A 12,962-nucleotide genomic window follows, 5' to 3' on the forward strand; every position below is an offset into this window, starting at 1 on the left:
AATAAAGGCGAAGAACAGGTCACATAACGGTGTGTAGGTGAGTTTAGCCTCAGGGTTTTTTCGGACTGGCTGACATGGATTTTAGCTGCTACAATTGACTCGTGTTTAAACTGATTGTGATTTTTTTAAATTTTATTAAACTTAGCGTCGTCGTCGTCTCTGACGTCCTGATATCTTTGGCAGCTTGCGTGCAGCTCTGTCTCCACGTCTCCTCGGCTGAAGTGGGAGCACAGCCTGGCCTCTCTGGGTTGCCTCTTCCTCTCTCCCTTCTTTTAATGGGACAGGACCGACTACCGAAGCCTGGCGTCATTTTTCATGGCATAATGTTTTCTTTCTTCTTGGCCTTTTTTCGCTGCTATGGGTCTAACGTACATGCTCGCTGCACTATAGTTCTTCTGTGAGGTATGAATTGCACTGGACAGGAATGCAGTGATATCTGTAGAGATAGCCGGGGCTGGAGGTGTTGGGTAAGGTTGGATTAAAGCGATGTTAAAAAAAAAAAAAAAAAAAAAATTAAGAATTTAAATTAACTTTCCTGATAAGTTTAAGAAAACATTTACATAGAATTTAGTGTTTAACTTTTCAGGAAAGTAAAAAAGAAAACGTGCCATTTTAGAAAAAGTCCAACCATCTTTCTGTTTTCTATCAATATACTGTATATCTCTATCTATGAATCTCTATATCTATCGCTATCTCTCTCTATAAACCGGTCAGCCACAACATTAAATCCACTGACAGGTGAAGTGAATAACATTGATCATCTGGTTCCAGTGGCACCTGTCAAGGGGTGGGATATATTGGGCAGCAAGTGAACAGTCAGTTGTTGAAGTTGATGTGATGGAAGCAGGAAAAATGGGCAAGTGAGCCACTTTGACAAGGGCAAAGTTGTGATGCTAGACGACTGGGTCAGAGCATCTCCAAAACAACAGGTCTTTCCGGGGGGTTCCCGGTATGCAGTAGTTGGGTACCTACCAAAAGTGGCCCCAAGGAAGGAGTAGAGGAGAGCTACTGTAGCACAAATTGGTGAAAAAGTTAATGGTGCTATGATAGAAAGGTGTCAGAACACACTTCACAGCTTGTGTAGATGCAGACCGGTGAGAGTGCCCATGCTCCTACAATGGGCACGTGAGCGTCAGAACTGGACCATGGAGCATTGGAAGAAGGTGGCCTGGTCTGATAAATGATGTTTTCTTCTACGTCATGTGGACGGGTGGGGTTAGGCTCTGATTCCATGGAGCATCTGTGGGATGTGCTGGAACAATAAGCCCGATCCATGGAGACCCCACCTCACAACTTCCAGGACTTAAAGGATCTGCTGCTAACGTCTTGGTGCCAGACACCACAGGACACCTTCAGAGGTCTTGTGGAGTCCATGCCTCCACGGGTCAGAGCTGTTTTGGGAGCACGAGGTGGAGCTACACAGTATTAATGGTTTTTAGTGGTGGTTTTAATGTTGTGGCTGATCGGTGTATATCTATGTTCACTGTTGGCGCCTTGGTGTCGCCATGTTGTTTCTTCCCTCTTGGTGCTGCTCATCGGTGTGAACACTGTGCAGGTAATAAGTTGATTAATCTACTTAGGCCTCGTTGCCCTTGCTCTCAGATCCCTGCTCATCATGTCAGGGTCATAGATCAGTGTCCGCACTTCCAACCTGCCGCTCGGTGACGTGGGCAGATGCCGCACCACTCCCAAGTGGGTCAAGGCTGACTTCTCGAACGCCCGTCGGTTCAATCACTTTTTAAAGGGAACGTTTGAACCACCCATCTAGTAAATCGGGGATTGAGGTGATTTTCTACTCATCCCCAAGGTTTAATTCTCCTTTTTTTTCCCCTCGTCTGTTCAGATGGATCAAGTTCGAGGAGAAGGTGGAGAAGGGCGGCGAGCGCTGGAGCAAGCCCCACGTGGCCACGTTGTCCCTGCACAGTCTGTTCGAGCTGCGGACCTGCATCGAGAAGGGAACCATCCTGTTGGACATGGAGGCCTCCACGCTGCCCCAAGTGGTCGGTAAGGGAAAAAACAAAATCTGAAGAAGACTTTTAAACCTTCTCTTTGTAATGATGAAGTCTCTCGTTGTGGAAACGAATCTCGAGGCTCAATAAAACATACCTGTTGTTTGAGGGGAGGCTTCCATATGGGGCGGGTTTAAGGCCTGTTGTATCCAAAGACTGTTTATCCAAACCTATGGCATATCCTATGGTCGTGTGTTGATTTAATAATGAAAGTCCAGTGTTGCTATAGATTTTTGCCTGACTTCACTATAATTCATCCCCCCGTCACTTTAAAATAACCATAACAACACTATTGTCTTACATTTGATTTAAATATGTGTGCTGTACAGTCTGAGCCATTTATTATGAGTATTATTACTTATTCTATTTTTATTTCTTGGTTGTGTATTGTATGTATACTGTATATCGTAATTTAATGTGCACTCTCGTGCTACAGCTCCTGTAACTCTGTACTTTTTGTTTCCCCAATGAGCTGCTGCAACCCTTGAATAACCCCTTTCTGGGATAAATATAGTACCATCTTATCTTATAAGGGTATGGCAGCAGTGCTGGTAAACCCTTTGCGGGCATCATACAGTTTGGGGAAAAACACTAAAACTAAATCACTACTGTGTTACCTATGTAGGCAGCAACTGCTGAAAAATAATTAAAATAATTTTCAAGATTATTAGTATTCCTGTGGGGAATAATGAATACCATGTTTGTATGTGAAATAATTTTTTCTGACTGTTCTTATGATTGACTTGGTGCCACTCGCTCTTCTTGTGGCTTTTTCTTTTCTTTCGAGACTGTTTTGGTGCGAAAGTCAGCTTCATGGACGGACGTGTATCGTGCACATTTATTCCCACTCCTTTTATTGAAACGATGAAAAATTATATAAAAAAAAAACAAAAAACAAAAAAAAACAGCAGAGCAGCTCAAACCTCTGTCACCTCCCGTAAAAGGCCTCTAATACATAGACATTTGAGGATCGATCATTTCTGATAATAGGGCTCGATGTTAAACTGAACCAGCTCGTCCAGTGTCACAATCTGTTTGGCAACCTTTTTTTACAGCGTAATCACAGTCGAGAGGTTTCCTCATTGAAGGCCAGGGAGACCATGATCCCTCTCTCTCTTCCCATCCTTCCCATCCCACCACACCTCTCTGCACGGAGGAGCCAGGGATGAGATTAATGTGAAGTAATTGGCCGAGCGGCGTGGACTTCGAGGCCGAGCGCCCGGCCATTAGGAGCTGAGACGGAGAGAACCCCCCCCCCCCCCCGAGGCCCCTCGGGCTCCTGACCCTGATTTTAAAAATAGACCTTTCAATTGAGCAATTTCCCCACGTTACGGAAGCTGGGGGCATCACAGTCTGCACTTTGATGAATGTGTCTTTGTACGTGTGGGGAAACATTTGGAAAGAATCAGTACAGACACAAATACGTTTTTAGTATATATTTTTTATTCCATTTGATTTTTCCATTTGAAAGTATTTCATATATATATATTAAATATATTTTTATTTTTTTTCCCTATTTTCTATTTTAAATATTTTTTGATTGAAAATATCAACTTTTTTTATTATTATTATGAATTAAGTATTTTAAAAAAACTTTGAGGAAAAAGCTATCTCATGAACTTTAAAATCAAAATTGCAGTGAAGGAATCTTGTATTTTGAGTATCTACTATTTGGTTTAATTCTGTTTTCTTTGTACAACTATTGTTTTTTTGTCGTCCCCTGTTCAACAGAAGGTTCTTCAAAAGGCGATGCAAAAGTTTCATCTCATCATTTGGAACTTTGCAGTGAAGGAATCCTTGCAAAGTAGAACCTTGTTTGGTTATGGGGCGAAAAATGATTTCCTCCAAACAACTACAGAGCGTATTTCCCTCCTCCGTCCCTCCAGAGATGATCACTGACAGCCAGATCGCCGGCGGGCAGCTGAAGGCCGAGCTGAAGGACAAGGTGATGTACACGTTACTACGGAAACATCGGCACCAGACCAAGAAGTCCAACCTGCGCTCGCTGGCCGACATCGGCAAGACGGTCTCCAGTGCAAGTAGGCTGTTTTCCAACCAGGAGAACGGTAATACAGATGCCAGTTTGGTGCAGTCTCTTTTATCAGCTTGTTTTTGTTTTCTTTTTTTCATTACTTTTTATACACTGTATGTAATTTTTTCTTTCTTCCATTTTTGAACCATATCGGCTCTCCTGCTCATTTCAAAAGGAACGTTCTGTTGAAACGTTTGCAGAAATGGGGGCTATTTTAGTTTGGAACCCCACTTAAGAATCCTTTTTTTTTTTCCCCCCTACAATTTAAAATACTGCTGAACGTCAAAACAACAGAAGCAAACATTCATGTGAACAACGTATTAAATCTTGAGCTGCTCACACATGAACTCTGGACAATGTCCGGATAATTAGGTCCGTACGTTGTCTGGCGTTGCCCTTGCACACATGTAGAACTCAACCAGAGATTTTCCGTGTCGGACGCGTTTACACCACCTGGAAATAATCCGGTTGGTTTTGATGAGGGGCGGAGGCTGGGTAGAGCGTGCAGGAGGCAGGGTGTGACGCAATGACGCTGCGGGGGTTTACAGCACACCCAAGATGGCGGACGAGGCTATAGTCTTGTCTTTTTTGGCGTTATTACTCCATGTATTTGGATGTAATATAAACAACAGAGTGTAAAGGAGTACAAAGCAGCTACACTCCGTGCACGAAGATCCACACAAAGATGAATAACGCACCCTCGCTCGCTGTGAATGAGCCGGACAATCACCTGCTTTGTTCACACATAGCGCTCAATCGGACATTACACTGACTTTGTACTCGGGTGCCGGCTGGGGTAAGTCCGGGTAGTATCCAGTCCAACTCGATTCGGACATTTGTGTGCACACATGCCGCTCCTCTGGATAATTTCAGGGTTGTAGTGCATGTGTGAAAGCAGCTTAAGATGAACAGACATTTCGTGTCCGGTGACTCATACGCCATTGATCTCAAGTTGAGTCATTAATTTAATGACTCAGTTTACCAACTTATTAGTAACTTATTAGTTTTCTAACTTATTTATTTTTGAGTGACCCACGTTTTCCTAAACCACACTTTCCTAAAAGCTAAAAATTCCATCCTGGATAAAGTATCTCTCTTATTGAACCTAAAATATGGTTATATTATTATTATTATTATTAGAACTATACAGTCAAGATTTAAAACCGCAAATTGTTTTCACATCCACTTGAGCTATATGATCAAATTAAGATTATGTGAATGAATTACTGATTGAATTTGAGACATATCTATCTATTTCTGAAAATTATAAGTTTATTACAAATTCTGAAGTTGATCATTTATAGAAGTAAATAAATGCATTTCACATGCATTTGTGCATACTTTATGAATTATGCTCCAGATATTGTTAACTTATAGTTTTTTTTGTGATGGAATGTTCACCAGTAGTTATACTGTAGAATAACTTTTTTGATGGGTTGGAGCTGGAAAAGCTTCGGATTTATATAAAATGACCCCCGCTGAGATATGAATAAATCAAACCCAGATCAGCGTCGTGGGCTGTAGCTGCCGTCACCCGATCCGTCTGAGATCCCGCTTGGAAAACCGGAGCGAAACCTGCGAAACAGGTTCCGTCGAGTAGGAAACGCACTTTTATCACTTTTTCACCCGGCTCGCGTTTCAATCAGGCGGTTCCGCGGGGAAACGCTCTTCTCAGGCACTCGGTGTCGAGTGGCCACCGCCGAACCCGAACCATTAATCCCATCTTTTCATCCTTTCTCTTCTCTTCTGCTCCGTGTTATCATGTGAAATGTCAAGCAAAGTGATCATCCCGTCACACTCATCAATTGTTTCCAGTTTTTTTTTTTGTTTTGTTTTAATTAACAGCATTTTTTTTTTTTTTTTTTTTGGCACGTAAATGGATTCATTGATTTACAGAACTGTTTACACAACGATGATCTTGGTCCTTGGAAAAATGAAGATTTTATTGCTCACTATCAGTCCAAACGCAATTTGTCTCTTTAAGTCATAGAATCAAAGGAACAAGGTTTCCCTGCCCCGCGAGAACAAGGGAAACCTTGCTTCACATTTTTACAACATAAACAATGCGCCTGTTTATCGAAACAAATATCCAGATAAGAGGCGTTACTGATAGCAGAGTAATTGACGATTTACTGTCTTCAAGGACATAAGCCTTGTGTACATGTTTCCATGCAAATCTTGTTCTCTTCAATGACCCCTGCTTTCTTGTTATTCACATTTTGTTTTCCTAGAAATGGATTTGTAGATTTAACAGCTGCTTGGTTTTAACCTGTCTAACAACCACTTGCTTTTGCCTCAGTCGGCCTTAATCTATCAACTCGTTCTCTCCATGATTTTTCTCCCCCCGTCCCCCCCCCCCCGCCGCCCCTAACTTCCTACTTCTTTTCATCCTCTTTTTCTCTCGCTTCCCTGGGATTGGCTTTGGCTTTTTGATGCCTTTTTGAACGGCTCCTAAAAAGCCCGTAGTCCTCTCGGGAATTCGGTGACTTGCCTCTCGGGTCGCATTTCCATGGAGGACTTGCAGCCCCAGAGGAGTCCCAGCATGGATTACCTCAGTAAGTTCCCCGGGTCCGGACTCAACGAGGCCTCTAGCGGCGCTTCCCCTTCCTGTCCCCGTCCCGCAGACACCCCCCCTCCAGATCCCGCCAGAGGGCAAAGATGACACGGCCGCTTCCACAAGGGATGAAAGTTTTCACCAAAATATACTCACACTAGAATAGTTTTGGGCGAAGTGCATCCAAATAGATTTGGCAGCGGTCCAGCATTCCCAGTCATCTGATTTATAAAAAAAAAAAAATTTGTTGTGTTATTTTATTTTTTGTGTGTGGTGTCCCCAACCGTTTTAATGCTTTTCCGGGTCCAGATAAACAAATTCTCATTTCATTTCACCTCAGATAAAACTTTTTTTTTGTGAGGGGAATATCTTTTTTTTTAATTTTACTTAGTATAACATTTAAACATTTATTTTCTGGCTGCATCATACTGACAAACTATGTTATTACCCACAATTCTCCTTTTAAATGTATTTTTTTTTTTATGGGAGGGGTAAAACATTTGAAAAGTACAGTGGCATCACTTTGCGCTTATCTACTGTCGAGCTGTTCCTCCTCGATCAAAAAGTCCAGGAAATAATGAGATCTCAGTTGGATCTTAAAACGTATATCTGAGAAATGCTCGACACAAATCAGCGTTCTCGCCATCATCAATGAGAAAGTCGGTAATATCTTACTTTGTTTTGGTTAGAATACTACATATTTGAAGTATCTAGTACCCTCCCAGCCAGGTTCTGTGACGCACAAAGAAATGTGAGCAAGAAGTGGAACCTATTATGGCCTTAGAGGCTAAGAATTGTTAAAACGAGAATAAAAATGAAAAACAAATATCGTGGCCAAAATAAGTCAGGTTAAACCCTAGTTTTGCTTAAAACTTGGAGGGGAATGTTGAATGTTAGATTATGAATTTGTACTTTGCTCTTCTAGCTTTTCAGAGCCTAGTGTAGAGTGACTTGCAGTGTCCGCTGAAGGTGCTTCTGCTCGTTGCATGAACATAGCTCCTCCCACGGGTCGCTGTTCACCTCTTGGGTTTATTTTGGGTTGCATGGAGAGTAAACTGGGCCACTGTCTTTTCTTGGGTTTTCGCCAAACTCCTTTCCATTAACTTCCTGGTGATTTGGAGTCCAGCGTAACCCCTGTGGGCTTGCTGTCCTCCGACAGGCAGTCCCATGACCACCCATCGCAACCTGACCTCCAGCAGCATGAACGACATCTCCGACAAACCCGAGAAGGAACAGGTGAGTGAAGCTCAAAGTGTAAAATGGAAATTGCGCGAAATTCGATCTCGGTCAATAGCCAAGGAGAATTATTACGGCGTGTCTGTCTCGAGTTCAAAATGCGTATTATTTCACCATCACGACCCGCTCTCACGACGCATGGCTCTCATTTTGCTATACTGTCTGTTTCCAGCGATTGAAGCTGCTAGGGAGAGCTACAATGACGGCAGGATTTTGTCGATCTTGAACGGAGGGAATACTGACCGGTCAGACTGTGTTGGCCTGGCTGTCGTCGGGAAAAGGATAACTAAGCCAGTGCAGCTTGCTTATCATTTAGAACGGTCTCAAACCAACACCCCTTTCCAACAACATGGACACACCTAAATATGCAAATCTCGAAGTTCCACCCGCGTCAGTTTTTCACTATCTGCTGAGATTGCTGCCGGGGTTCTCAAAGAACTTGAGTCATCCACAGCATGCTTTTGTTGTCGTCTTGCGTCAACAAATATTCACTGTATTGGTCCGAGAGGTGGACCAAACTCAAAACTCCTCAAAAAAAAAAATTCTAACCCTAGGAGAGATTTCTCACCCTAACCCATAAAACCAAACCAAGGACAAAGTTAATACAGCCAGTACAGTGAGCTCTATACGTTATTTTGCAAGTGACATTTTAGCACCTTTTACGAGTATATTGTAAATGCAGTTTGTGCAGGTTGTAGCACACCTGCCATCTCGACTATAAGCACCGGTCTGAGTGTCTTCTCTCATCTGTCCTGTGTACATAAACACTCCAAAGCGATCCAACGAACCGCTTATATTAGGGTTAGGGCGAGGTGTGGAACAACGACAACAATCGATGCAAACAATTTCGAGGTGAACACACACAAATGTCAAATAGGTGAGGGTGTTGGTCCAGTGACTGTTGTTTTGGTTTTCTTTGAGGCTAATCGGAAATACCGACAGTTGTTTGACACCGCCGACGCTGATGCTTGTGGCTCTCCGCATCCAGTGTGCTGTGTACATCGGGGACGCTTCCCTGTATCTAGAATAAACCCTCACAGTAGCATGGTTAAATTACCGTAGTTCACAGCAAACATGCGCTCATGGTGATCCGTCCAGGGACGTGCTTCTGGGAAAAGCAAAGCGGGTCAGTCTGTCCCAGTAAGCTCTGCGGTGGGACAGATTGAGTAGTGGAGCTATTGGCGAGCGGGATAGGAAGGGCATCTCCTGGGCGGTGGCACTCCCAGCCCGGCTGGCCTAGAAATGCCCACATCATGAGCTGGTGTCACAAAGCCTTCCCCATGACCAACCGGCCAACCTGTCTCCCACGGGCCACATGCCTCCGGGCTCGGTGCTCTCTGCTGCACTGGATTGTATTCATTCGGGGGCGTTTGACTGTCAGACATGGTGGCTTGGTCACGGGGAGATGGGAAAAGGGATTCCTGAAAGGGAAGATGAGAGGATCGTGAGAGCCTGTCTTCCAAACAAACGGAAGTTTGATGATATTCCCTCCTTTCTAAACCATTGACACCGTAGTTCTTAAAATTTGCCTTTCTTGTCTTGAGAGAGGTTGGGGCTGCAAAAAAGGGGGAGCATTGGCTTTTTCACTCTAAGTAAATGTAGCCGTCATATCCTTTTGTCATCAGTAGGGGTAGAACTTAAGCACGTGAACCTTTTCAGATCAGGCCGTCACACAAATTAGGTTTTATTTGGAGTTTTAATATTTCATTGCTCTGGGAGAAGTTCTGTTTTGAGGTTGAGGCAGAAGCCCGTAAAAACCCCGCCACAGCACTATTCTGGACCAGGACAGCTGAGCCAGGAGTCACTGCTGTGCTAATACATTACTTCTGAAAGATGGAGCTGACTTGGGGCTTTACCTTGTTTCTGACTGGCAGTGCTGATGACAGAGCCTCGAGTCCCGCCACATGCAATGCACGGCGTGGAGCGAGAACGGGCAAAGGGGGGGGTGGCTGTAAAATGCAGAACTCGTGACCCAGATGAATCTGGTTCATCCACTGCAGAAGCTTCTCCGCAGGTGGATGAACGTTTTAAAAGTAAAGATGATGGAAATGTTTTATTTGGACCCTTGCAAAAAGGAAAAATGAATCGATGGACAAACAAGAGTCAAGAATCATATTGATACAGTAAATGTATCACAATTAGATTTAAGGTGTAGTTTACATTGGCGGTGATGTCAGGATTGACAGTGGCGCGGATTATGATTTGCAATTACACAGGTTTACCTCCTGACCCGAATGTCTCTCGTCATGCGCGATGCCAAGAAAGTGGACTGACGGCACGGCCGCTTCCTGTTGGACATCAATTGACGACTCATTTTATGGGATTTTAATCCCAAGAGTTCAACAGCGTTTTAAAACCTCGCAACAGAAAGCGTCTGGGGCGCAGGATATTATACCGGATTTGACAACCACTGCAAAAGGCACACAAGGATCTAAACCTTCTGTTTCAGTCATTGGGAGTCAACCTGAGTAACTGGCATCAGAATTAAGACTTAAATTTAAACAATCAAACAAACTTAAACAATCACCGCCATGTTCTTTGGCGACCATGATTCCTTCAATGCGGTTTAAGTTCAACAATTACCACAGTTTTCTGTAATTTATGTTACAAGAAATTACATAATTGACCTGTTTAAGAGCTGTCGCTGTTTACCGGAGTTGGAATCTTTTGGCAAAAAGCATAATACAACTATTCTGAAGCTATTTATTTTCAGTGCTATAATTGGGCCTGCCGCTATCATCGGGTCTACACAGACATGGGACGAGGCAGCATTCCTTGGCCAGGATACTGGAAAAAGTGGCTGATTATGGGTCAGAATGAGACGCTGGACATTTGAGCTATTCACTTCCTGTGGCACTGCAATGTCAGCCTAATGGTGGTCCCAATAACTTACTGAAATTACTCGTGAAATGTCCAGGTCTGTGTCAATAGCTATTATTATTCTTCACCTGATTGCCGATGGCCCTTAAAACAAAACAAAAAAGACTAGTTTAATGCAGCTTTGCTTGGGTGGATCAACTGTAATTTCTATTAGCGACTAAAAGGAGGAAGGTGAATACCTTCTCCTTGAACTCCTCCAGTCTGCGTTTGCCCTCGGCTGCTTCTTCTTAAATATTTTCCACCCGGCCTCTGGTGGTGTGAAGTTAATATATAAGTGTTTTTTCCGGGAGAATCTAATCTCCTGTCTCTGGTTTGTGCCTTTGAAGTTTTATTGCGTTTTATTCATAACTTAAGTCCGTGCACATCCGTTATCAGCGGGAACATCCGATGAAGGAAAGGTATCTCAGATCAAAGTGTAAAGGGTTGGACGTGGCCTTGTGATGGGACGCGCTCACGCCCCAAACCGACTCGTCTCTTGGATCCTTTTCAACGGGTTGATCTCATGAGACGGTGTGTATTCAACATCCAGGGTCATGTGGCACGCTGGTACGGGTTTGTGGTTCGAGCCAGGCGGAGGTCAAGCTCTGAGCCTGAACTTGAGATGGTAATTACCAGCGGCCATATGTAACACAAGCACGATACATGATCCTAAACTGTTACTTGACGATACAGATGTCTTCTAACACTGGCTTGCTTGCAGAAACCACCACGGGGTCGGGGGTTGGGGCGGTAGTAGAAGAGTTTCACCTGAACACAGCAGGGTGACGACAGGTGGGCGTCGACTGGAGCCGTCTAGAGCGTTGTGCTCCAGAGATGTCGATTATAGCTTTGGAGGATTAGGAAAGTGTGTGTTGTACACTCTTGTGGGTCATTATAATGTTATCGGTAGTTTGGAGACATTTGGGCAGATGGTAGTTTCTTTATTGATGTTGTAAATGTTGACATTTTATCCGCAATGTACTGTACTTTTAAGCCCATTATATAAAATAAAATAAAAAGTCTTGGATGCAATTTTTATACCGTCGAGCTGCGGGGTTTTCCTGTGATCCGCTCTCTATAGGATCTCACTGTCACCATGGTTTTCCTGTTTCATCCGTCGCATTTTATTTCTCTTGGTTGGTATCTCCCAGCTTGCGCAAACCCACACAGTACCACTTAATGACAAAGAGTCTCTTGGTTTACACGAAAAACCCTTTAAAAACCCTTTTAATGAACTTTCTGTCGCTGCTACGCTGCTTTTAAGATGCAGAGCGTCCAGAGCACCACAGTCCAGCCAGTCTCACGTCCTCGTACTCCATCACCAAGCCCAGCACGGACACAGAGTAGACACCTCATCAAATACTCACCCCGTCAGGAAAGCACCGGGTTTGGTATTTGAGCTGAATGGGACGGTTTGCGGCTGTCGGCTTTGATATAGGTCATCTAATACAGAGGGAAGGGAGTCTTGCTGGTGAGAACGTGGCCTTTGCCGTCGACCTCCCGTCTCCTCTTTGTGCTTTCAGCTGAGGAACAAGTTCATGAAGAAGTTGCCCAGAGACGCCGAGGCCTCCAACGTTCTGGTGGGGGAGGTGGACTTCCTGGACGCGCCCTTCGTGGCCTTCGTACGTCTGCAGCAAGCTGTGATGCTCGGGGCCCTGACGGAGGTTCCCGTCCCTACGAGGTAGTCGAGATGCCTCCATAGGTGTCGGGGCTAAAGTTAATAGAGATACGCAGGGCCGGAATCGCCATAGAAACCTCGAGAGGTTCAATCCATGTCCCGGAAATTTATGATTTTCCTTTTTTGTTTGTTTTCCATACATAGTCTTCACAAATTTAAGAAAAACAATATCATACTAAAGACACTGATACGTGTTGAATATTTTTGTTTGTCTACCCAATGCCGCAATGCTCACCGCTATGGTGGGCTGTCTTTTGATGGAATTGTTTGTGATGATATACTATATATATTTTTTTTAAATTCCAGATTTTTATTCATCCTTCTTGGGCCAAAAGGAAAAGCCAAGTCTTACCATGAGATTGGAAGAGCCATCGCTACGTTGATGTCTGATGAGGTGAGAAACCATGATGACTTTAGAGACATTTCTGTTCTTTCTGGATTACATCTTTACTCTGAACGTCATCTGGCAGAAGCCTTTGTCCGAAGTGACTTGCAATTCATACGTGACGGACGCAGCCATTAGGAGCAATTAGGGGTTAAGTGTCTTGCTCAAGGACACTCAAGCATGCTACCAGGAGGATCTGGGGATGAACC

The 12,962-nt window shown here is 43.9% G+C and overlaps 1 protein-coding gene across 1 annotated transcript in view; it reads left to right on the top strand.

The window, feature by feature from the left end:
- The window catches only part of slc4a4a (solute carrier family 4 member 4a), a gene marked incomplete at both ends in the record, with an annotated part of 50,326 nt that overhangs the window by 22,557 nt on the left and 14,807 nt on the right, over nt 1-12,962 (top strand). Inside the window, 5 exons of the mRNA XM_080003706.1 lie at nt 1,844-2,004; nt 3,896-4,075; nt 7,755-7,831; nt 12,214-12,371; nt 12,675-12,762. Coding sequence (XP_079859832.1) covers nt 1,844-2,004; nt 3,896-4,075; nt 7,755-7,831; nt 12,214-12,371; nt 12,675-12,762 — 664 coding nt within the window. The remainder of the gene's footprint in view (nt 1-1,843; nt 2,005-3,895; nt 4,076-7,754; nt 7,832-12,213; nt 12,372-12,674; nt 12,763-12,962) is intronic.

This window comes from Zeus faber (assembly GCF_960531495.2).
Source record: "Zeus faber genome assembly, chromosome: 7".
In the NCBI taxonomy this organism is placed as follows: Eukaryota; Metazoa; Chordata; class Actinopteri; order Zeiformes; family Zeidae; genus Zeus; species Zeus faber.